The sequence below is a fragment of the Cebus imitator genome, unplaced genomic scaffold, assembly GCF_001604975.1.
Source record: "Cebus imitator isolate Cc_AM_T3 unplaced genomic scaffold, Cebus_imitator-1.0 Scaffold501, whole genome shotgun sequence".
Lineage (NCBI taxonomy): Eukaryota > Metazoa > Chordata > Mammalia > Primates > Cebidae > Cebus > Cebus imitator.
The window spans coordinates 1,001,582-1,025,868 of record NW_016107816.1 but is presented as its reverse complement, the minus strand read 5'-3'; the positions used below and the strand labels follow the sequence as shown (position 1 = coordinate 1,025,868).

At 43.0% G+C, this 24,287-nt stretch overlaps 1 protein-coding gene across 2 annotated transcripts in view; it reads right to left on the bottom strand.

The window, feature by feature from the left end:
• The window catches only part of CGNL1 (cingulin like 1), a 177,484-nt gene that overhangs the window by 106,890 nt on the left and 46,307 nt on the right, over positions 1 to 24,287 (bottom strand). For both annotated transcript variants that reach the window (XM_017513799.2, XM_017513800.2), the window contains exons 3-5: positions 5,889 to 7,466; positions 4,959 to 5,053; positions 3,008 to 3,113 (exon numbers count right to left, since the gene is read on the bottom strand). In XM_017513799.2, coding sequence (XP_017369288.1) covers positions 3,008 to 3,113; positions 4,959 to 5,053; positions 5,889 to 7,451 — 1,764 coding nt within the window. In that variant the 5' untranslated portion in view covers positions 7,452 to 7,466. The remainder of the gene's footprint in view (positions 1 to 3,007; positions 3,114 to 4,958; positions 5,054 to 5,888; positions 7,467 to 24,287) is intronic.

Sequence of the window (24,287 nt, the reverse complement as noted above, 5' to 3'; positions counted from 1 at the left end):
CGATCTCGGCTCACCGCAACCTCCGCCTCCTGGGTTCAGGCAATTCTCCTGCCTCAGCCTCCTGAGTAGCTGGGATTACAGGCATGCGCCACCATGCCCAGCTAGTAAAATATAGTTTACTTCAAAAGATGATCCTGAAGATTTCAACAGGCAGTGTTTAGGGGGTGACTATAAGGTCTTAGCCCTTAGGAGAAAATATATGCTCAAATGAGTAATGTCTTTCAAAGTAGTCCCTGTTAACGTTTGTCCATTGATTCCAGAGCAGCTCCCATTGCCCATCCTACTTGAGAAGCCTCTTGGAGAGTTGCCTAGAGAATCTATAGCACTCAAGGGAAAGGGTGTAACAAAAAGTCTTTTCTCTCTCTCTCTCTTCCACATAAATATATTTGCATCAGCCCAAATTCATTTGGACGCAAGTTTGGTAAATACGGTAGTAAGAAAAAAACACACAAACCAAAACAAGCAACAAAAACAAAAAGCAGGCAGTGCTGCGTTAGACTGAAAATAAAAAATGAAAATTCTAAGAACCTATGAGGCGCCAGGGCCGTGTTGGTTGCTTTCACCCACACGGTCTCCTTCCGTGTTCTGCTAACTCTTGCCAAGCAGTATCCCTACTGACAATGACGCTAGCTTAGAGGGCTGTTTACAAATAGTAGAGTCAGGAGCCACACTTGGGTGTGGTCTGACTGCAAAGAGCAGTGGAATTCAATGAGATGGGATTACCACCCCAATGTGGAGGGCAGTGTGACCTGTGGCAGGACGGCTGGATAAGCTACTTAGTTACACAGGTCACACTGTTCCCCTTCTCCTCTTTCTTTTTTCTATGCAAGTATATAATCTATTTGTCTCTATGTCAGTCTATCTTGGTAGATTGGGCTCCTTGAAGAAGGGATTACGTTTTCTTTATCTCCATATCCCCATCAGCGCGCCAACACCCACTATACACCAGGCGATCGGTCGTCGTCTTTTTTGTTGTTGACTCTACTCTGACCTAGGGCATGTCACTTTCCTCTCTTGACCTCCACATTCAGGAGCGTTAATAAAAGTGGGTAAGGCTTTATTAACCCCTCCAGCTTTAAAACCCCTCCAATACAGAGAGAACTCTGAAACCAGAAGCGGAAGCTGAGGAGTGGTGAAGGGAGCATTTTCCTTCACATGATAAGTACGAGGGTGGTATCTTGTCCCTCGAATGCCTCTGAAAATTTCCCAGTTTTTCAGATTGGACTCAAGAATGATCTTCGGTGTCGGTAGTTTTCTGGGTTTTCACTGACTTTTTTATTGATAGGAGAGCTTCTGGAAGTCTTTCGTGGGGAGTATGGAGGCTTCTTTTGGCCACATCGTGCACGTGCAGCCTCCACGTGCTGGGCAGCGGCTGTCTGGGCCGCAGCGGGTGGGTGCATCCTGCTCCTCTGCAGAGGTCTCTGCCGCGGTATCGCGCTCCCGCGCTCCTTCCTGCTCTTTCCAAGAACACAGGCGCAGCTGGCCAGCACCCCGCTCCCCGGGACTCCGCAGTCCGCGTGGGCAGCAGGTCCGGAGTGGTCCAGCCAAAGGTGGCGTTAGAAAGGCGGCGTCCAGACCAGCAGCGTGACTCGGCCTCCGGCGCCCCCTCAAAGCGGCATCTTGTGGCCTCTTCCCTCAGGAGCAGGCGAGGTCTTCCTTGGGACCTGCTTCGCGGCTTCCCTTTGCCCAAGTACCACCGAGTGGAGGTGACGGCCTCTCGGGCCCTGCGGGGGACGGAGCGCAGGGAGGCGAGCGGCGGCTGACCGGCCTGAGGCAGGCGGGGTGGCCTGTGACCTCCAGGCCCCCGCCCTTGTTGTTTGAGATGGAGTCTCGCTCCATCGCCTGGCAGTGGCGCCCTCTCGGCTCACTGCAACATCTGCCTCCTAGGTTGAAGCGATTCTCCTGCCTTCTCCTGCCTCAGCCTCCAGAGTAGCTGGGACTGCAGGTGCCTGCCGCCATGCCCGGCTAATTTCTGTATTTTTAGTAGAGACGCGGTTTCACTATGTTGGCCAGGCTGGTCTCGAACTCCTGACTTCATGATCCGCCCGCCTCGGCCTCCCAAAGTGCTGGGATTAGGGCGTGAGCCGCCGCGCCCAGCCTACAGTTGTACTCTCTTAAGAGCGGCTTCCTTCCAGTGCACCACCTGTGTCTGGCATAGAGTAGCTGTTTATCAAACACAGAGGGCTCCTTCCCTAACCAAAAAAAATCTCTAAGTCCCCACTCAAATTCAGCACAATCAATCAGACATGCAGTTATTTTAAAACTCTCTTGGCTACACTGAGCTCTTTCCTGTCCCCTGCATCACAGCAGGTCAGTGTCGCCAGCCTCTAGTCAATTCTCTTTCACCCCTTAAGTTCCAGAGCTCAGGTCCACACCTGTTCACACATACCTTCCGTGTTTGCCTATGACAATGCTAGTCCTATTCTTCTTTTCTCCTTCTAAATTTCACCCTCTGTTTATATCATCCTGTTATAGTCTATTTATTTTTAAATAAGATGTCTTAAAACCTTTCTGGAAGAAAGGCTGGGTAAGGCCAAGCACGCTGGCTCACGTCTGTAATCCCAGCACTTTGGGAGGTCAAGGTGGGTGGACTGCTTGAGCCCAGGAGTTTGAGACCTGGCTGAGCAACATAATGAAAACTTGACCCTACCAAAAACACAAAAATTAACCACGTCTGGTGGCACATGCCTATAGTTCTAGCTGCTTGGGAGGCTGAGGTGGGAAGATGATTTGAGCTCAGGAGGCAGAGGTTGCAGTGAGCCAAGAGCACACCACGGCACTCCAGCCTAGATGACAGAGACTCTGTCTCAAAATAAAATAAAATAAAATAATAAAATAAAATAAAAGGCTGGGTGCAAATTACATTAAAAACATGGCGAGTAGTACTCCTCACTACTCAGGAAGCTTCCCAGTTACTGCTATAAACAAACTTACAGACTAAAGAAACGAAGTTGTTTACCACATTCCATGTTAAATGCACTTGACAAAACAAAAAACTTCAATTTACTTGGCTGTTTCCTTGTGCACTCCCAGCTGCCCGAGACTTTAAGGTCTGGATTTTCTCAAAGACCAAGTTGACTTTCCTTTTGGTAGCATCGTCATTATCAGTGCTTCTGAAAAACAGACAGCAGAGAAAATAAGGGACACAACCACTGGCCTCAGAACATTTTACGTATCATGACACACACACAACAGGTCCTTTAAGGAGATAAATTGCAAGAGCTATGAATCGATTAAAGCTTCAGACAAAATCAGCATGAGAGCAAGATAGGATGGTGTCTTTTTCTTCAAATAAATTATTATGTTACCATTACTTTGGGATGGAGTTCCCACTTCCAAATATGTGAGAGGAACATAATCACATTCTCAGTAAGCTTGCAGAAAACATCCAGTGAACATTTGGTAATTTATTGTTTGATTCAAATGACTCATGTCCTTTCCAAAAGGATTTCTTCTTTTCTTTGAAGTAGGTATATATCTCTCTCTCACACACAAACACATTGTACATTTAAATTTTACACTAAGAATGATCTATAGTGATCTTAATTTGTTCAACCTACGTTTAAAAAAATAAAACCCCTAAGTCAACATTGTCAACACGGCAGCCCTTTCTCCGGGTTTTCACAGGTAATACTCAGATACAAAGTTTTATTAGCTTCTATCACACCCCCAGCAATTAGAAAAAAAATATTTAAAATAAACTTCCCTCAACAGGCACCTCTCACTAAAGACTGTCTTACCAATGTCTCAATAAATCATGTGCCAAAAAATACATATATAAAAGAATCTAATGAATTTTGGCCAGGCACGGTGGCTCACGTCTGTAATCTCAGCACCTTGGGAGGCAAATGTGGGCGGATCACTTGAGGTCAGGAGTTCTAGAGCAGCCTTGCCAATAGGCAAAACCCTGTCTCTACTAAAACTATAAAAATCAGCTGGGCATGGTGGTGCACACCTATAATCCCAGTTACTCGGGTGGCTGAGGCAGGAGAATCTCTTGAACCTGAGAGGTGGAGGTTGCAGTGAGCCAAGATCATGCTACTGCACTCCCGCCTGGGCAACAGAATAAGACTGTCTCAAAAAGCAAACAAGCAAAAAAATTAATGAATTTTTAAAGTCAAAATTTCTTCCACTTTAATCTTAACATGGTATAGTCTCCCCAGTTCTTAGATTAATCTTTTGGGTTACTTTTTTTTCCATTTCAAAAGATCCCCTATCTTATATTTTGAGCCTTACTATTTTGATAGCTCTAAAACTGACAAATAATTGTAAGGCACAATACAAAAATATACAGTATTTTGATACCAACGAGGATTTGCCAACTGGCTGGTTTTCGGTCATGTAGGCTGTAAGGCATTTTTTTTTCCTTCTTCTTAATCATATCTGATGAGAGAACTGAAACAGAAACTTCAAATTCCTTGCTAGAGTTCCAGCACAGTTCGTATCTAAGTGAGGACTGAAACCCCAATTACTCCAACTCAACTACCAAGATAAGCACGGAAAGCACTGCTTTTAAGCAACTCACACCTGCTTTAAAAATAATGGAAGCAGGGGCTCTTGGCCAACGTTAACTCTGGGGAGGGGAGGTGTTTTTATTTGTAACATCTAAAGGACCACAGCATGCGTGGAACAACTCAAGGTGACGGCACACTCCTCAAACCTGAAGAGTAGACACTCTTCCTATCTTTAAATCTGCTTTTGAAACAGTAAAGGTCATCTTAAAAATGTATTCATTTTAATGTTTAAAATATGGTGACCTTTCCTACACACACCTCCCAAAGCCCCCACCCCATACCACATAAGACAAATGCTGTCATGAAAACTCCAACATTGAGTTTTAACCCTCCAAGGGCAAGAAGGGAAGAAGGCAAGAAGCATCCATTAAATGCTCGGAAAAGGAATTAAGAGTCCCAACAGAAACAACAATACTTTGCTCTTGCAGAGGGAAAATCACTAACCCTTCTTTGAGATAATTGTAGAGAATCTGCTTGGCCGTCTCCTCATTGGTTTGCTGAGTGAGCTCTTGCTGGCCCTTTAAGAGATCTGGTGTGGCCTGGAACATAAGGTCTGTGGTTAGACCATAAGGATGAAGTTTCCAGAGGCTTCCAAACACATTCCTACTTTTAAAAAACAATTCCTCTAGTGAGCATCGTCCTTGGAGCCAGTTACAATATTTATTTACCCGCTTTGTTATCCTGGGGAAGTTACTTACCTTCTCTTCACCTCAATTTTCTCACCTGTAAATTGAGATTAATAGGTTCTACCTGCACAGGGTTGGTGGAATCCTATAATATATAACAAACAGTGCCTGGCACTTAGCTACTTTTTAACCATTTTATCAATATCATTATTTTTTGTTACCACCAAAACACTAAATGTACCATTTAGATTCTATCACTTGACGATTAACCTAAATGAAGATTAACCTAATTTTTCAGGCTAGAAATTAACACAATCACTCAATTTTATGAGTAAAATTAATACGTCTACACAAACCTAACCATTCAGCCTCAGTGTGGAAACAAATTCTGCATACTTTCAGATTTCATGCATACACCAACAGAAAAACTGAGCTTCTCTATGGCATCTGCCAACTTACTTTACAGAGAGATCACAATGGGAATCCAGCTGAAATTCAAAGACCCCACTAACCTATACAATTGGCAGTAGGACATTGTGAGTAGGAAGGACCACTTGATGCTGAAACAGATCAGCTGTGTGATTCCTGATACAAGACTGAGGATGTGTATTCCCAGGGCCTCCAGCAGCATGAGTACATCATTAGATTATTTAGAAGGAAGAGAAAAAGAAAAAAAAAAAAAAAAAAAAAAAAAAAAAAAAAAAAAAAAAAAAAAAAAAAAAAAAAACAGGAATCACAATAGTATTACCTGAGTATTGGAGGCCGAAGGAAAAGTCTTCACAGATATTTTCTTGGCACCAGAATCAGGCGAAGTTGCTGCCGTCCGGTTCTGTAACATCAGTGTAGCTGTGGCTGTTTTCACCTCCTCCTCCTTTTTACTCTGTGCAAGAAGGGAGGGAGCACGGATCACTGTACTTTCCTGACTACCTTTGGTTTCCAGAACTTTCCCGTCTGTGTTCCGCTGGGGAGCCCTGTGCACTGCTCCCTGCAGCTTTGCAAAGGTTCGTCCCACGCTCTGTTTCCCACGGCGCTCCGGAGCCGGCGGCCGCTGCGGGCACACCTGGGAAGGCCGCAGGAGGTGTTCGCTTGACTTGCCCAAGTTCCTGCTAAATTCAGTCAGGTACTCCGAGTTCCCTTGCAGGCCAAAAGGAAAGGCGCTGTCCACGCTTCTGGACCTTTTCCTGTCATCTGGATTGATTCTGTTTCGCTTCCCAGACCTGCCTCTTCTCTGAAGCCCAGGTTTTTGATCAAATTTCTCAATTAACTGATCCACACCAGGAATTGATCCTGTATCAATATCCCGTCCAGTTCCTGGCAGGAAGGGGATATACCTTCTGTTTTCATGACGATTGACGTTGTCGGCATGGATGGCACATTCCTGATCATCCAGTAAAAACCTGTACAAAGAGGTGGCTGAAGTGGGAGTTGTCGATGACGAGGAGGACCTGCGGGACCGAGCTCCATCCAGGACGGGTCCCGCCGAATCCTGTCGCCGGAAGGGAAGCACATCTGGCCTGGTTTTCTTGGTTTCCGGGTGGGCCTGTGGGCTGTGGGCAGTGTGGGGCCTCCCGCTAGTGGAAAGGGCCTCCTCTCCCACCTTCTCTTTGGTGCAGCTCTGAACATTTACACACACTGAGGTCTGCTTTTTGGGGTCCTCTATGACCACAGAGCTGCATAAACGAATAGCTGGAACACAAGATTTGGCCAGGTCTTCCAAGGAGGGACTGGTAGGCTGGGAATTGCTAGGTTTAGGAAAGCAAGTCCAAGGCTTCTTATTGTTGACGCCTTCTCCTGTCAATGTTTTTAGCCAATTACTCTCAGGAGGCTGGTGATTTTGTAAGTTTAACTCATTCTTTTCAGGGTCATAGGGCTGCAAAAGCTCTGGATGTCTCTGAAAGTTGAGGACGGGAGATGGCTTCATGGACTCATCTTTGCGATCTAGCACTCCATTCTTGCCCTCGTGGAGAGGGGGCTGTTTCAGGTTTCTTAGTGGGCTACCTTGGGTGTATGGATTTTCTGGAAGCTGCGGTTCTTCTTCACTGTTCTCCTTTAGCACAGAACCATTGCTGGAATGTAGAGGCAGGTTGTTTACCACTGGAGGTGGAAATGATGTGCCTGCTAGGCACCGTTCCGTGTTATTCAGGACTATGTACGGGTGACCATCAATTCCCTGGACCCTAATACTGACACCGTAGGAGCCTGCCTTGGAGTTCTGGGAACCCCTTGATTTTTTGGCATCATCACTTGCAAGTCTCAGATGGACCCCATATTCCTGCTGTACGTGTTGATATTCACCGAAATACAGCTCCATGGTTCACTGTTCCAGCTACCAGGGAGAGATGGTGTAAAAAGAGGACATTAGGTTAGAATTACAACTGTTTAAATGAAGACTGAAATAATTAGGAAAGGGAAAGTTCAAAGGTCAAAGAAAACAAGACAGTTTAAACAGCAAAGACACCTTAGAACCAAGTGCAGAAGGGCAGCCCTCTCCTGACAAAGCAGGCCTTTCTGGATGCGCTTCAGGCCATGTGTCCACTGAATTTGTCAACACCAGGTTTGAACCCTGGCCTGAGGGCAGACAAACGGTGTATGACCAGATTCCTCTGGCACTTCATAATTCTGACTTTGTTATTCTGTTTTGGGCTGTTCTGGTTGCTTTTTTTTTTTTTTTTTTTAAGTTTAGTTGGTTTCCTGAAACTTTATGCTGTTTATTTTTAACCAATAGGATGCTCCAGTTACCAGCATTTGAGAACTAGGTACTTTTCCATGAAAATAAGAGCTAGCTAAGGAATTCTGGTGCTCACCATTTTTCTTTGTTACTCTGCTGTTCATTTTCTTCTCAAAACATTTTCAGTCTTTTTTATGCAGAATCTTGCTTCAAAAATTTTAACACTACTATTTGAACATAATGTTTCCAAAATTTTTACCTCGAGAAATCAGTTGTTTGTGAGATTGACAGTGAGATTAATTATAAATCATTTTCAATCTTTTCTTCTTACTAAAAAAGTTCAAGAGCATATTGATCTGAAAAACGTTATTTAAAAAATGAAGAACACTCAGGGCTCTATTTTGTGATGCGTCCTGATGCCAAGAATAGTTGCCGTCGCCCTTCTGGTGTGTGGCCAACCTTTGTCAGATGACTGCAGACAGCTTACCAAGCAGGACGCCCACCCTGCCCCACCCTCTGAGGTTCCCCACCAGAAATTCACTTCTAACACTGAAAAAACGCAACAGCAAAGGGACTCCAGGAAGAGCAGGAGCAACTGGTCATTAACAGCAACAGTCCCTCTTTTTTTTCCCCACTTTTGGGAGCCTGTTTGAGTTTTCTTTCTATTCTAGAGTCAGTCTACTAGTATATTTTCCAAGAAAATCATCTATTTCATTCAATTTTCAAATTTATTTGCAGCATTTAGAAAGGATAAATCATTTTTTCATTATCTATTATCTAATTTTGCGCCTTCTCCTATTTCTTGTTTACACTGGTAGAATATATATGTGTATGTGTTTTTTACATTGTTTCCCTAAAGAACTAGCTCCTGGATTTATAAAGCATTTTTTTTCTTTAATTTTCAACTTTACTGAGTTCTAGTTTGATTTTTATTATTTCCGTCCACTTCCCTTTGTTTTCTTTTGTTGTACTATTTCTAACTCCTTGACTTGGATGCTTTGTTTATTTTCTTTCTTTTTTTTTTTTTTTTTGAGACGGAGTTTCGCTGTTGTTACCCAGGCTGGAGTGCAATGGCGCGATCTCGGCTCACCGCAACCTCCGCCTCCTGGGTTCAGGCAATTCTCCTGCCTCAGCCTCCTGAGTAGCTGGGATTACAGGCATGCACCACCATGCCCAGCTAATTTTTTTTTTTTTTTTTGTAGTTTTAGTAGAGACGGGGTTTCACCATGTTGACCAGGATGGTCTCGATCTCTTGACCTCGTGATCCACCCGCCTCGGCCTCCCAAAGTGCTGGGATTACAGGCGTGAGCCACCGCCTAAATTGTGGTTTGTAACTATGTCACTTAAAAATTATGTCAGCTCCTACTAACAGAGTCCTAACATAGCAGCTTAAGACTTAAGAATTTTTCCCCAGAGGTAGGAAGTCCAGGGCTGACAGAGACCCTGAGATAAGGAGCACCCCTTCTACCTTTCCACTCGTCTGTCTTTAACATACATTAGACCCCTTATGATTACAAGATAGCTGATCCAGCAACACAAAGGCCAAAGGCTTAGACCAAGTGACTCAACTGATCTTTGTTTTTTGTTTTTGAGACAGAGTTTCGCTCTTGTTACCCAGGCTGGAGTGCAATGGCGCGATCTCGACCACCGCAACCTCCGCCTCCCAGGTTCAAGCAATTCTCCTGCCTCAGCCTCCCTAGTAGCTAGGACTACAGGTGTGCGCCACCACACCCAGCTAATTTTTGTATTTTTAGTAGAGACGGAGTTTCACCATGTTGATTGGGATGGTCTCCATCTCCTGACCTCGTGATCCACTTGCCTTGGCCTCCCAAAGTGCTGGGATTACAGGCATGAGCCACTGCTCCCAGCCGTCAACCTTCTTTTTAAATAGCTTTCCTGGACTCCCTACCTACCAGTAATCCCTTATATCTTATTAGTGAGAACTTAATCATATGGCCACCCTCAGCTGCAAGGGAGATTGGAAAATAGGGTAGTTTAGCTGGTCATATGGAGAATGGACATTAGAAAGGCAGCAAACAGTTTCTACCACAGTAATGTTTCCATTACTATTTTTTATATAGTTTCTGTTTGGGGTTTTGATTTCTGCTTTGACCCAAGATTTGATTTTGAGAAAGTTTTTTCATATGTAATATGTTGTTGTTGTGTTGCTCTGGTTTGGAGGGTATTTATTTGTAAATGTCGCTAATTTCTACCTGTATTATGGTCGGCAAATGACGTCTCTACCATTTCTTTCTTTTTAAATATATTGAGTTTCCCTTTGTGAGCAAATACATGGATAATGTTTATCAGTGCTTCCACAGGTGCTAGATGTAGTCTCCGTTTTAAGGGATAACATTCAAATTCTATCCAGCTGTACAAGCTTAATCATTATGTTGTTTGGCTCTAGCACATCTTCACTTGTTTTGTCTCTGTTCTGTCTTGGGGCTTTCTGAACGGATTGTTTCCTACTACTAGCATAGTGTTGTCAGTTTTGCTTGGTGATAATTCTTTTAAATGTAAAACATTTTAGATACCATCAGTTACCATTTTAAAGATAGGAACAACTTAAAGAGATACATTCATCTGCAATATTTATCATTATCTCACCAATTCCAAATATTTCATTGTCTACTTTCATTTTCAGTTATACTAGTATTTTTAAATCATTTATTTTCTAATCAGGGTAAAAAAAAAATAAGTGAAAACCTACATTCTTCAACTTCTGTTCCGTGATCCTGAACACACTGCCCAGGGGAGAAAAAAAAAGAAACTTCAAATTTTAGCTATTTCTTCTAATACTTACCTCTCTTTTGCTAAATAATATTCCTGTGATTCCTTAACTTATTAGTTCTACGTAAGGTGGATGCCACATCGTACATACAAGTCTGACTTGGCTAACCTACCAATAATAAAATCAAGAGCCAACTATTTACATCATCATGGCAATGCCAATATTCACTTAAAAGTTATATACTATGGTCTTACAGAACTCCTCTTATAAAATTTTTACTTTCCTAGAGTTAATGATTGATTACTCTTTTTACTTATCTTTTCTATATACCTATACTTAAATCTTTGCTTCAGCTACATTACATCTGTTATATGCTTATCAGTATTAATTTCCAAATGATCAAAATAACAGGTAATTTGATCATCAGGTGACCTCCTTTTGGCACTCTTCCCTCCTCCTGCCCTATATCAGGGTCTCATTGCTCTCTTCCTTTTGTGCTATATTATTTTCTGGGTTTCATATCTTCCTCTGTTAGTTTACGCAAGTGATCTGATAGAACACGCTTCCCGTAGTTTTCTAACAAAAAGTCCAATGGAGAAAAATATTTGACTCCTTGTATTTTGAGAAATGTCTTTATTCTATGCTTTGATTGGCGGTCTAGCTGGACTTGGAAGCCAGGATAGAAATAATTTTCATCATATTTTTTAAAGCTTTGCAAACTCATCTTCTAGCTTCCTAGGGTGTTTTCAAGAATTCTGATGCTATCATTGTACCCTTTCCTTTGTGTGTGACCTGTTTATATTTCCCTTAAAGCTTTCAGGACTTTTTCCTTATCACTGGTGTTCTGAAATTTCATAATGGCATACCCAGGCATGGGTTTTATAAAACTGGGCATTTTATAAAACATGAGCATATTATATATATGTTATATATATATATATATATATGTTTTGTATATATATATACACACACACAAACATTCTTCCAATTTGGAAATCCAAGTCTTTAGTTCTATAAAATATTACATTCTTTCTGTAATACTGTTCAGAGAACTATCTTATTTTGTTCTTGGTTTCTGCATCTACTATAATGGTAATATGGAATATTTTAGACCAGACTTTAATTTTTCACATTTCTTTTCTCTCCCGCTTTTTAACTCCATGTTTTTTGTTCTACTTTTTGAAAGAACATCCTCAACATTTTTTTTTTTAAATAGAGTTCTCGCTTTGTCACCAGGATGTAGTACAGTGGCGTTATCTCAGCTTGCTGCAACCTCTGCCACCTGGGTTCAAGCGATTGCCCTGCCTCAGCCTCCCGAGTAGCTGGGCGCTCGCCACTATACACAGCTAATTTTTTGTATTTTAGTAGAGACGTGCTTTCACCATGTTGGTCAGGATGGTCTTGATCTCCTGACCTTGTGATCCACCTGCCTCGGCCTCCCAAAGTGCTGGGATTATAGGCATGAGCCACCTTGCCCAGCCATCCTCAACATTTTTTAAATTCCAGTATTTTAATTTGTAATAGTATCTCTTTCTTGTTCTCTATTTCTCTTCCATAAATGTTATTATCATTTCAGATATGAAATAGCTTCTCTCTGCAAGGAAAACTGTAACTTAAAAAAAAAAAAAACACGTTTTCTCTGCTTTCTGCAACAGCACCATCTTCTGCAAGGTTGCTCTTTTCCTGTTTGTTTTGGGACCTACCTTTCATATTGAAGGCTTTGGTAATATGCCTCGTGAGCCGTGGCTACCTGATTCTATTTAAGAAGGAAGGACCAAAGCAGATTGGCGGCTCTGCACGTGGAGAGGACTTATTAGCTGGTCAATTAATGTGGAAGAAAAACAGTATTTCCCTGAAGAACCCACACATTTCAGTTACCTGGGGGCTTATTTTTCTAGAGTGGTTCAATTTCTCAAAGAAAGACTCTTCAACTTCATTGCTGGGACAGCACATGCCTGGCTGCTAGCATTATGGACAGAGCAGAAGAAGGTCCCAGCTGTCATCAGTCTCTCTTTTTAGTCACCCCTACCAACACCCCAGCACCCTTCCAGTTCCATTTCTCCTGACAGCAGACCTCCAGGCTGCTGCTGGGGTGGGGAAGGGAAGCAGGGACAGGATGTAGGGTCTAATTGTGCTGGTTTTAATAACTCCTATATTTGGCCCATCTCTCTGGCCTACTACAGTAGCAGATGCCTTCCTACTTCTGAGCCTCTCAGCGGTTCTGCAGGCAAAGCACCTCATTTCAGCACTGTGGGCACTTTGGGTCGTGGGGTCTACCCCTCAGCCAGCCCGGGAATCACCCCTGCATTGTTGTAGGAGTTGCCACCAAAGCTTTTACTGCCATTTTTTGCCTCTTGCAGGTTTAAAATTTTTTCTCCCTTTACTATCATTTGAGTGGGATTCTGAAAAAGAGATGAACTTCTAAACTTATCCGGTTTGACAAGGTTACTAATATGATAAAACAACTCAACACTAAGGACAAGTACAGCCAGAATGCCTTAGGCTAATGAAGTGATGCCTGATGGCTGAGACCAAAATAACCAGGTGTCTTAACCCCTTTTTTCTGAGCAGCATTGGCATATTTTATTCTGCATCTCTAGAAGTGTTCATATTTGTTAAAGTTTCTCACAGTCTTTTTAAACAGGGGAAATTTTTTTGTGTGGTATTTACAAATGGAGTTATTTTACTTAAGAGTAAGTGTCATAAGAAAAGTCAGTTCTTATGCTGACATTGACTTTTCACTGAAAATATTTCGTCTTTTGTTAGTAAAATTCTTGTGTAGGATTTATAGTCCTTTTGAATAGCTGCTCCTTCTACAGTCAACACTAATTACATTTCAATCTTTGAATAAGGCCACCTTGGCTTAATACAATCTTAGCTCCCTGTTGGTAAATTAATCCACATATTTGAATTTCATGAAACATCCACAATTTACATTTCCTTGACAAAAAACCTCAATCCAATATTTTCACAGAACAACATTTCTCAGCTGGGCGCTAGTGTCTTAAGCAAATGTGGATTTCCTTCCCAATCAAAGTGTAAACACGGAGTTAATTAATGAATTTAAGGACAGCTGTCTCCACTTGCAGGCACTGGGCCACGTTTACAATCCTAATGCACACCACAGACACGCTTGCGCTGTTGGGGACTGAGCCTAACCAAAGGCTTACATAATTTGGCAGTAAATGCTGATCAATTGCCAGGATGCAACATTGTGGCACTTGGCAAATAAAAGTGGTGTTTTGGAGTGGAAATAATACTTTATGAAAAGACTGCTAAATGATGATAATTGCTTTAGTTAGCGAGATCAATGAGTGTGTTTGTAAGAACAAAGGGCTTAGCTCTTGGAAGAACTATGAACATATGCCAGATAGAAACATTTCCTCTCTTGGGGCCATCACATGTTATCAGCTGAGCATGGAGATTAGTCACGTAATTCTGGTCCACACATCGCGGCCCCACCACTCTAATTCTCAGTGGCACCTCCAAAAACTGCATGCATATTCACCCGCCATTCCAGGGGCCCTGCGGCTACTGAGAAAATGCGGCCAGGCAACCTGGAACCTTCACCTTTATGCTGTGGCTGGCCCTTGTCTCCATAGACAAGAGTGCCCATCGGCCAAGCCAGGCTGGCCCAAGCAATCGGCATAGTACCTAGCATAGGGCAGAGACTCTAGATATCTTTGCTTTGAACAAGTAATTCTATTTTAACACACTTAAAAGCATCTAACACAGTGGGTAGGGAGGCGATGAGTCTCAGTGCAGTCTTAAGCTTAAGTCTAGGAAATAAGAATTGAACCACCAACCAAAAAGTAATTTCTCCTGAGTAGGATCCTGTGGCTGCCTCATTTAGAGAGAAGATACTGCCAGTCTGATGATAAACACGAGTTAAAACCTCTAAACCTGGGGTGTCCAATCTTTTGGCTTCCCTGAGCCACACTGAAAGAAGAACAATTGTCTTGGGCCACACATAAAATGTACTAACACTAATGATAACTAATAAGGTTTAAAAAAAATCAAAAAAAATCTCATAATGTTTTAAGAAGGTTTATGAATTTGCACCGAGCGCATTCAAAGCCATCCTGGGCCACATGCAGCCCACAGCTGGTGGGTTGAACAAGCTAGCTAAACAGTGGATAACACATTTACTCCTAAAGGATTTGTCTGTGGAACTAGTGGGAAGACAGGATTTTGTATGGGAATATTCACATTAGAACCTCAACTAGATGAAATTGAAAGATCAGGGTGTGGAAAACCAAGATTAACGAAATGATGTGAGTTTCGATATATTCCCTAACATGACAGACAGAGGCAACCTTACCTAACCTGAGCTTTATGTTTTCTCTCTCCATGTTCTGTAGTGCAAATGTAGGAAACTGACCAAATTCTTCAGATTTCAAAGGAAGTTCTTTGTACACAGTCAAGCCTTCAGAACTCCCTGGGAAAACAATTTCAAAAATAAACTTGAGGTTTGGAAATGAAAGCAGAGTTGCTGTTTTACACAGTTCAGGATGGTTTGAATCTCTTTAAACGAGACTGACAACCAAAACTTTTCTATTTCGGGGGAAAATATTAAACTTTAATATTGACTGCTGCAGCTTCCCCCTAAACCCAGCTCATACAAAAAGGAAGATGGCAAAAAAGAAAAGCCTGTAAAAAGGCTTCTTTTACTAGGGTTGGAGAGCTGGGAATCAAACAGGAGTTTGAAAATCTGGAGTCGGCCAGGCACGGTGGCTCACACCTGTAATCCCAGCATTTTGGGAGGTCGAGGCGGGCAGATCACCTGAGTCAGAGGTTCAAGCCAGCCTGTCCAACATAGCAAAATATTAAAAATAGTACTAAAATACAAAAAACTTAGCCAGGCACGGTGGCAGGCACCTGTAATTCCAAGTACTTGAGAGGCTGAGGCAAGAAAAATCGCTTGAACCCCAGCGGGCAGAGGTGGCAGTGAGCCAAAATGGTGCCATTGTACTCCAGCCTGAGCAACAGAGTGAGACTCCATCTCGAAAAGAAGAAAGAAAAGAACAGAAAAGAAAATCTGGAGTCACTAGGACTCAACTCATCTAATCCACATTGCCTGGCCCTGGGAGCATGGGCACCAAGTGGCTGTCCCCCAAGAAGCTCCCACCTGCCCCTGGAAGTCTACCTACCTCCTTTCCCTATGGAAGCTCTCACTTCCCTTGATCCCACTTCTCTTAGCTGATTAGCACATACATCATCACTTAATTTACAGTGTTCATATGTTACCAATTTAATTTTTATTTTTTATTAATTTTTATTCCTTTAATAAATCCAGTGGTTCATATTTTATATACCTCATGGTCACTGAAAAAAATAGAGTTCATGTCCAAAAAAAAGTGTTAGATAAGTCATTCATCTTTTTCACCTCTTGAGCCTTAAAATGATTTCTCAAAGTTCTTCCACCAATGCAGAGCTAAGCTACAGAAGTTTATGATTCTGAAGACAAATCATAGAGCCTGATTCCGAGGTGCAAAAGCAGGAAACATTTCTAACATTTGGCTCAAGTCCAATATCGGTTCTAGACAAGGTTTTTTATTTCTGTTTTCCTGTCTGTAAAGTCAGACTGCCAATGATGACTTCATAAAGTAATTAGGAAAATCACATACTGTGTGCTAAATGAAATGACAAGGATCAGCCAGGCATGGTGGCTCACGCTGGTCATCCCAGCACTTTGGGAGGCTGAGGCAGGCAGATTACTTGAGTCCAAGAGTTTGAGACCAGCCTGGGCAACATAGGGAGACCCCATGTCTAGGAAAAATACAAAAAAATTATAGCTGGACATGGTGGCTCACACCTGTAATCCCAGCACTTTGGGAGGCCAAAGCAGGCAGATCACCTGAGGTAGGGAGTTTGGGACCGGCCTGATCAACATGGGAATACATCTTTACTAAAAATACAAAATTAGCCGGGCGTGGTGGCACATGCCAGTAATCCCAGCTATTAGGGAGGCTGAGGCAGGAGAATCGCTTGAACTCAGGAGGTAGAGGCTGCAATGAACTGAAATCACACCATTGCACTCCAGCCTGAGCAACAAATGCAAAACTTTGTCTCAAAAGGAAAAAAGAAAGAAAGAAAAGGAAAAATACAAAAATTAGCTGGTTGTGGTGGTATGCGACTATAGTCCCAGCTACTCAGGAGGCTGACATAGGAGATCAGCTGAATCCAGAGAGTTCAAGACTGCAGGGAGCCGTGATCATGCCACTGTACTCCAGCCTGGGTAACATACTGAGAGACCCTGTTCTCAAAAAAAAAATAATAACAGGGATCTAAGAAATAATTCAATGTAGCATTTATGGACACCAGAAAGCTGGCTTTGTTCATAAAATATTTTTAAACACTTATGAGGAAAAGACTAAAAACCTCACTAATTAACCAAGCAGCATTACCGCCAGTATCCTGAAATATTTTATTAACTAATTAAGAAGCCAGAGGGCTGAGAATCTAAAGTACAATGCTATGTCCATAGTGGAGCTGTAATAAATATTTGTTGGGTAAATAAATGAACATTGTCATACTGCCATGTACATAGAAAACCTCTCAACCAGAGGTGACAGATCCATGCCATTTGTGCTGTAGTTTCCTCTATGAAGCCTAAGCTCAAATTATATCAATAACGGGTTATTACCATCTTCTCTCTAAGCACAAATCTGGCTTCAGAATCCTCCTCCACACTGCACCTCTACAGTCACTCCCAATTGGTTGGTTAGTGCAGACACAAAATAAAATGCACTTGCCATCCCTGACATATGATACTTACCTAAATCTACACTGAGGCCAAAACATCCAAGAAATAGATTACCCCCTACTTAGATTTCTTAGTGTTGTCACTGGTAACTGTGTAGTCAACTCAGCACTGAAAAGCTACTCAAACCCAGGGCATCCCGTATGCTCAAGTTCACACTGTTGGCATTAATACCATTAGACCAGGCTACCAAAAGGAAGGGAGTATTTTTGCAAGTACCCAACAAAAGAAGCTTCTGTTCTTACACTGTACAGCCACAACTGTTTTTTAGGTTTTTTTGTGACGGAGGCTAGTTCTGGAATGCGGTGGCGAGATCTCCGCTCACTGCATCCTCTATCTTCAGGGATCAAGCAATTCTCCTGCCTCGGCCTCTGGAGTAGCTGGGACTACAAGCACGTGCCACCACGCCCAGCTAATTTTTGTATTTTTAGTAGAGACAGGGTTTCACCATGTTGGTCAGCATGGTCTCTATCTCCTGACCTCAAGTGATTCACCCGCCTCGGCCTCCCGAAGTGCTGGGATTACAGTTGTGAGCCACCGCACCCAGCCCACACTATTTTTATAACCTTTACTTTAGACATTTTTGTTTCTCCTCCAGTAAAAAGCTGTCTCCTTTCACCTATGAAAATCCTGTTCTTTCTTTGAGGCTCACCTCCTGGAGGCAGCTCCCACCTCTTCCCTGGCATGGCTCAGCACAGGCTCTCCAGCCGCAGCTTTGCTGGTAGATTACTTTTGTCCCAGCAACCACATTTCAAGCTTTTTCTACTGATTCTGAGTCAGACACACACATCATCCCTCCACGGGGCTAGCCATGGTGCTTTCTTTGTATCATCTTGTCTGATGGGATCCTCACAGCACCTGTTTTCTCTACTTCAGAGATGTATAAACTCTGGCAGGTAATTTCCTCTGAGGCCTTACACTTGGGCGAGGGACAGCACCAAGATTTAGACCTAGACTTTCTGTCTCTAAGACCCGCACTCTTTCTTCAGTAGAGATCACATTTTCACTTTTCTGCCTCCCACAGTTTGTGTTCAGTTTGGCTGACATGGTCACTGGAGGGCTGTGGACCACAGTGTGTCACTATGTCCCACAGCAGCGGTGTGCCAGCAAGACAAGCTCTTATCTGTCAGAGCTCAGTGGAAGTGTCACTCCTCAGCCAGGCCTTTCTCCTTTCCACATTTCTGGCATCCACATATAAATGAATGAATGACTGAATGAGTGAATGAATGAATGAATGAATGAACAAACTAACAAAGCATGCTCAATGCACACAGCTCTCTAAACTTTGTTTTAAAATGTGAACAGTGTAAGAGAAAAATAAAAAGTCAAGTTTTCCATAACAAATACCCATCCTTCAGGTACCTCCAGTCCCAATATTTAGAACTGTTTAAAACATGAGAACCAGATCCACAGCCTCAAGGAGGCTTTCCTTCCCACCTCCAACCTCCACGGCACAAGGTTTGTATGTTCTAAAAGAAGAAATTAGGCCCTGGGGCTATCAAGCATTTCTTAAGGGAGGCATGGACCATACGGAATTCCAGCAATGCCAGCTATAACAAGCCTGGTTGCCAGAACATCCTCAGAGATGTCTACGAAGTGAATTCCAAAGCTCAACATTCTCCCTTGGAATATGCTGTGCTTTCAGCAAAGCCTGTCACTTCTCAGTCACTCAAAACAACAGATCCAATCAGGGAAAATTATCCCATCTTTGTCCTCATTAGGGAAAGAAATGAGGGAATGTGCATCATGAGCAAATTTAGCCAAATGATTGCAAAATCTGGAGCCACCAGGGAAGTGTCCATGCCATGCTGCCCTCTCAGATCCCTGGGGGTCATCAATTCTCAAACCAACCCAGTCTCATAAATGCATGAGTCAGTTGTTTGCAGGGGTCCCAGATACACTATGCTATAAATGACAGGCACCTGGATTTTGCCACAGAAACCTACTCTATATTGTATAGTGTGGCTATTAAAAATGTAGATGATAACATTGTGTAGGTACCCAAAATATTTTTAAATAAAATCAAAATAAACCTTCTGAGGTATGTTTAGAAACTGAGCAGGTTGCTGCATGTGTAAATTCAGGTTCTCTGTTGTTGTTCAAGACAGCTATTCCCTGCAAAGTTGATGACATCAGGGACCTCATCCTTCAGTAAGATCTTCCTCCCCAGAATTCTCTCAGATGGGCAGCAGAGGAAAGGGGATTACCCAAACCCAAACCCCAAAGTCTCCCCAAACAGGCTGTGCCTTGCTGTCATCAGTCCCTCACGCACTTGGAGAATGGCCATTTGTTTAGACATTTCGAGCAGTGCTGTGGTCCTTAGCTCCCCTTCTCCATCCTAAAGCACCCTCACCCCTTTCCAGCCTTCATCTGCTGCCCCAGGCTCCCTGGCATCACAGATCTATACAGATGGGTCTGTTAGCCTCAAATTATATCTGGAAATGAACTGGGTAGAAACAAACACATACATTTAAAGGAAATGTATGAGAGAGAAGGGCCATTCATGTCCCCTTTCAAAGCCAGACTGTGTCTCCTGGCCATTAGCTGTGTCCCATGCATATAATCCCAACACTTTGGGAGGCCGAGGCAAGTGGATCACTTTAGCCCAGTAGTTCAAGACCAGCCTGGGCAACATTGCAAAACCCTGTCTCTACAAAAAATACCAAAATTTAAAAACATAGCCAAGCATGGAGACATGTGCCTATAGTCCCAACTACTCGGGCAACTGAGGTAGGAGGATCACTTGAGCCTGGGAGGTCAAGGCTGTAATGAGCCATGATTACACCATTACACTCAAGCCTGGGCAACAGAGAGAGAACCTGTCTTTAAAAAAAAAAAAAAGGAATGTGGCCAGGTGTCGTGGCTCACACCTGTAATCCCAGCACTTTGGGAGGCCAAGGCAGGTGGATCACTCTTGAGGTCAGGAGTTAGAGACCAAGCTGGCAAACATAGTGAAACCCAGTCTCTACTAAAAATACAAAAATTAGCCAGGCATGGTGGTGCGCGCCTGTAATCCCAGCTACTTGGGAGTTTGAGGCAGGAGAATCCCTTGAACCTGGAAGGCAGAGGGTTGCAGTCAGCCAAGATCATGCCACTCCAGAGTAGGAGACAGAGGGAGACCGTGTCTCAAAAAAAAAAAGAATGTGTCTCCTTCTCGGCCCCATTTCACAAGTGCAGAATCCCTTCCTCTCTGATCTCTAGGAGCCAGAGGAAAGCAGGAGAGACTGGGGCACAAGTTAGAATTGGGGGGTCCCTGCCTATATACCTTCCTAAGCCAGACCCTAGAACTGGTGGGTAAAAGCCATCCACTCCATTATTTTTACATTTAAATATCTTATAATATATAGATGTTTCCAGCAAGGAAGTTTTACGATTCACATTTTTCAATAACCAGAAATTAGATTGGTAAGCCAAAATTGAAGTTTTAATTATATAAACAAAAAAGAATGATATATTTTAGCTTTTTAGGGTTTGTCAGTATAACTTTTGTATTCATATGAATGTGAATTTTTTTTTTTTTTTTTTTTTGAGACAGAGTCTCGCTCTGTCACCCAGGCTGGAGCGCAGTGTCACAACCTCAGCTCACTGCAATCTCCATCTCACCAGGTTGAAACATTCTCTCACCCCAGCCTCCTGAGTAGCTGAGACTACAGGCACCTGCCACCATGCCCGGCTACTTTTTGTATTTTTAGTAGAAACAGTGTTTCACTATACCCGGCCTGAATGTGGAGATTTTAAATTTTCAGTGTCCTAAAAGTATGCTAAAATTTAATGGTCCAATCAAGATCTTTTTATTTTTTTCATTTTTATTTTTGAAACAAGGTACTGCTCCAACACCCAGATGGGAATGCAGTGGTGAGATCATAGCTCACTGTAACCTCGAACTCCTGGGCTCAAGGGATCCTCCTGCCTCAGCCTCCCAAGTAGCTGGGATTATAGGCATGAGCCATCACGTCCAGCCTATTATTCTTATTTTGTTAAAAATGGCTTTTTACAAGCAGTTTTGGAATTTAAAACTTTTTCCTTTCCCTGTCCTCAGCCACACTTTCAATCTTGCTTAGTTCCTATTTTAGTCTTTCACAAGCTTGTATAATGTAATGTACAGATGCCTTTAAAGAGAAAAAAAAATTGTCAAAGATTCTTAGCATTTACTTAATGTTTCTCATAAAATGTACAAACATAAAACTATTATAGTTCTCATATTACCATAAAACCAAAACATATTTGCACATTAAATATAATTACAAAGCAATATAATTCGAATTTGCAACATTAATTTAATATGCAGGGTAATGATAATTTTGCTGAAACTGTATCACTTTACAGGGTGTGAACAGGCACTTACTAGTCATGATTTCACTGCACAGATGTTACCTACCTAGTACAATGAGATGCCTCCAATTTCTATCACCTTTTTGAAATTCAAACAACTATGAAACTTTCGTTTCTCTAGTCTGCCACAAAACTGCTGGGTCTTCCTGGGGTACAAAGGCATCATTTATGTGTTCTATCCATCTTGGTTCTTCCAGTAGTTCATGATACTTAAACAATCATATAACCTGAGAGCCAAACCATTATAAACGCTGGAATGGAGCAGTAGTATCAGTGGTCATCAGCTTATCTGGGACATGCTCATACCAATGCTTTATGTAATTACTAACAAGTTCTTACCAAGAGCCTATTACTATGCTAGACACCCTTCTACAGCAGTTAAATGGGGAGACAAAGTCCTTTTCCCACAGAACTCACACTCTGGTATGGAGAGTGAGGATGAACAAGAAACAGAGCATGATAAGAAAATGAATTGGGGTAGGTGACAGTGAGGTGATAGTAGTGGTGGTGAAGGTCCATTCTAGATAGACAGGTAAGGAAGCCCTGGCTGGGAAGGGAACATGTGCTTTGAAAGAGAAGCTGAGATCTCCACAAGCCGTGTAAGTGCCAGGTAGAGAGAATAGCAAGCGTAAAGCTCAGGAGGGAGAAATGTGCTAGGCAAGTTGGAGAAGCAGTGGGAAGGCAGACTTAGCCAGAGCCGGTGGGGAGATGGGGAGAAGAGAGCAGCTAAGGGCAGAGGAATGGGCAGGAGCCAAACCACAGGGAGTCACAGGCCTGAGTACAACTCTGGGTTTTGACCCAAGTTGGGTGAGAAGTCACCAATAAAAGCTAAGGTGTTATTTAAGGCTGGGGACTAGAGGAACTCAGCTAGGAAGACACGGAGATGGAGAAGCGGAGAGGGAGCTCCTGCCGAACTGCAGTGGCTTAGCGCCCCGCAGAACAGCATCGCCTGGGAGCACGGGAGAAAGGCAGAATCGTGGGCTCCGTCCCAGACCCGCTGAATCATCACCCGCTTTTCCTACATTCAGAACGAGAATCTGTCCTCCAGTACGCCAACACTAAGAAGACAAGGAAAACAGGAGAGGCAGGCACAGACAACTGAGTGGCCAGGGGATGGGAGGAAACCTGGAGAGCCTGGCATCCCAGCAGCCCAAAGAAGTGGGGCTGCAAGAAGGAAGGAGGGGACAAGTAAGCCAAAGGCTGCCCTTAAGCAGATAAAGACTGGAGCATCACTGCAGGAGGCGGGACAGGAGATCAAAGGTGACCTGAACAAGAACTTTGGTGCCAGAGTGGAATGCATGGACCAGAATGGGCTAACAAAAGACTGTAGGAAAAATAACTCTTTCACGGGATGTTAATCATGCAGAAATTAACATTAAAAAAAAGCTATCTCAGAAAACAGATGCCCACCACACACTCTCCCCTTTGCTCCAGGATGAATTCTCTGTTATATTTGCTTCCTCTCTCTAGGAATATGTTTACAGCTGTGGGGGTTGGTGGTGCAAATAGAAAGCTGTAACCTGGTATGCATGCTCAAATATTTCTGAGCAGGACCATTACCTAATTTTATGGATTATTACTTTCTTCCTTCCTCTGCCTGTTGCCTGTTGTCCCGAGTTGCAACTGAGCCCCTAAGGGTGTGACAAGATCAGCTGAGGAGGTGTGGTCTGTGTTTAACAAAAGCCAGTTGCCAGTTGCAGAAGCAAATGGAGATACCTCCTCATCCTAGGAATGCAAAAAAAAAAAAAAAGGTAAGTGAATCCAAACCAGAAAAAAAGAGTCACTTTTTTTTGTTTGTTTCTTTGAAGATGGAGTTTTGCTCTGTCACCAGGCTGGAGCGCAGTGGCGCGATCTCAGCTCACTGCAACCTCCACCTCCCAGGTTCAAGCAATTCTCCTGCCTCAGCCTCCTGAGTAGCTGGGATGACAGACGTCTGTCACTGCACTCAGCTAATTTTTGTATTGTTAGTAGAGACAGGGTTTCACCATCTTGGCCAGGCTGGTCTCGAAGTCCTGACCTCATGATCCAACCACCTTGGCCTCCGAAAGTGCTGGGATTACAGGCGTGAGCCACCACATCCAGCTTAGAGTTACTTCTTTCTCTCTCCTCTACAGAACCCCCAGAGCCATTCATGCCTACCTTCTATACCCAACCTACTCTAGGTGGAGGGGTACATACATTAAATCACATTCTAAAGGCAAAAAGGCTTTCAGGGACTATCTAACACACCCCTGCCTTCCCTTAGATGAGTCAGTTTCAAACTTCCTAGTTCCAAATGTTTAGGCCCAAACCTCCCCTCTGAGATCTACTTACACGTCCATCATCTCTTTTCTTGTACCAGTAATGCAACAATAGCAATCCCTGTTTATTTTCTTCTACCTAAAGCCAATACTGACACTAGGTCCCTCACCTCTGCCTTACTATCTCACAATATGCAACCTGGGAACAATTTTTAGTTTGCAATAATAATGATAACGTAATTAACTCTTAAACACTCTTACTATATACCAAGTACTCATCTAAGTACTTTTACATTAAACATTAACCTACTCTGAACTATGCTGTCCAAAATATCCTCCAGACACTAACCCCACGTTGAACATTAACACATGTGCTTCCATTAGCGTGGTTAACGGATGGCCACAGAGCAAAC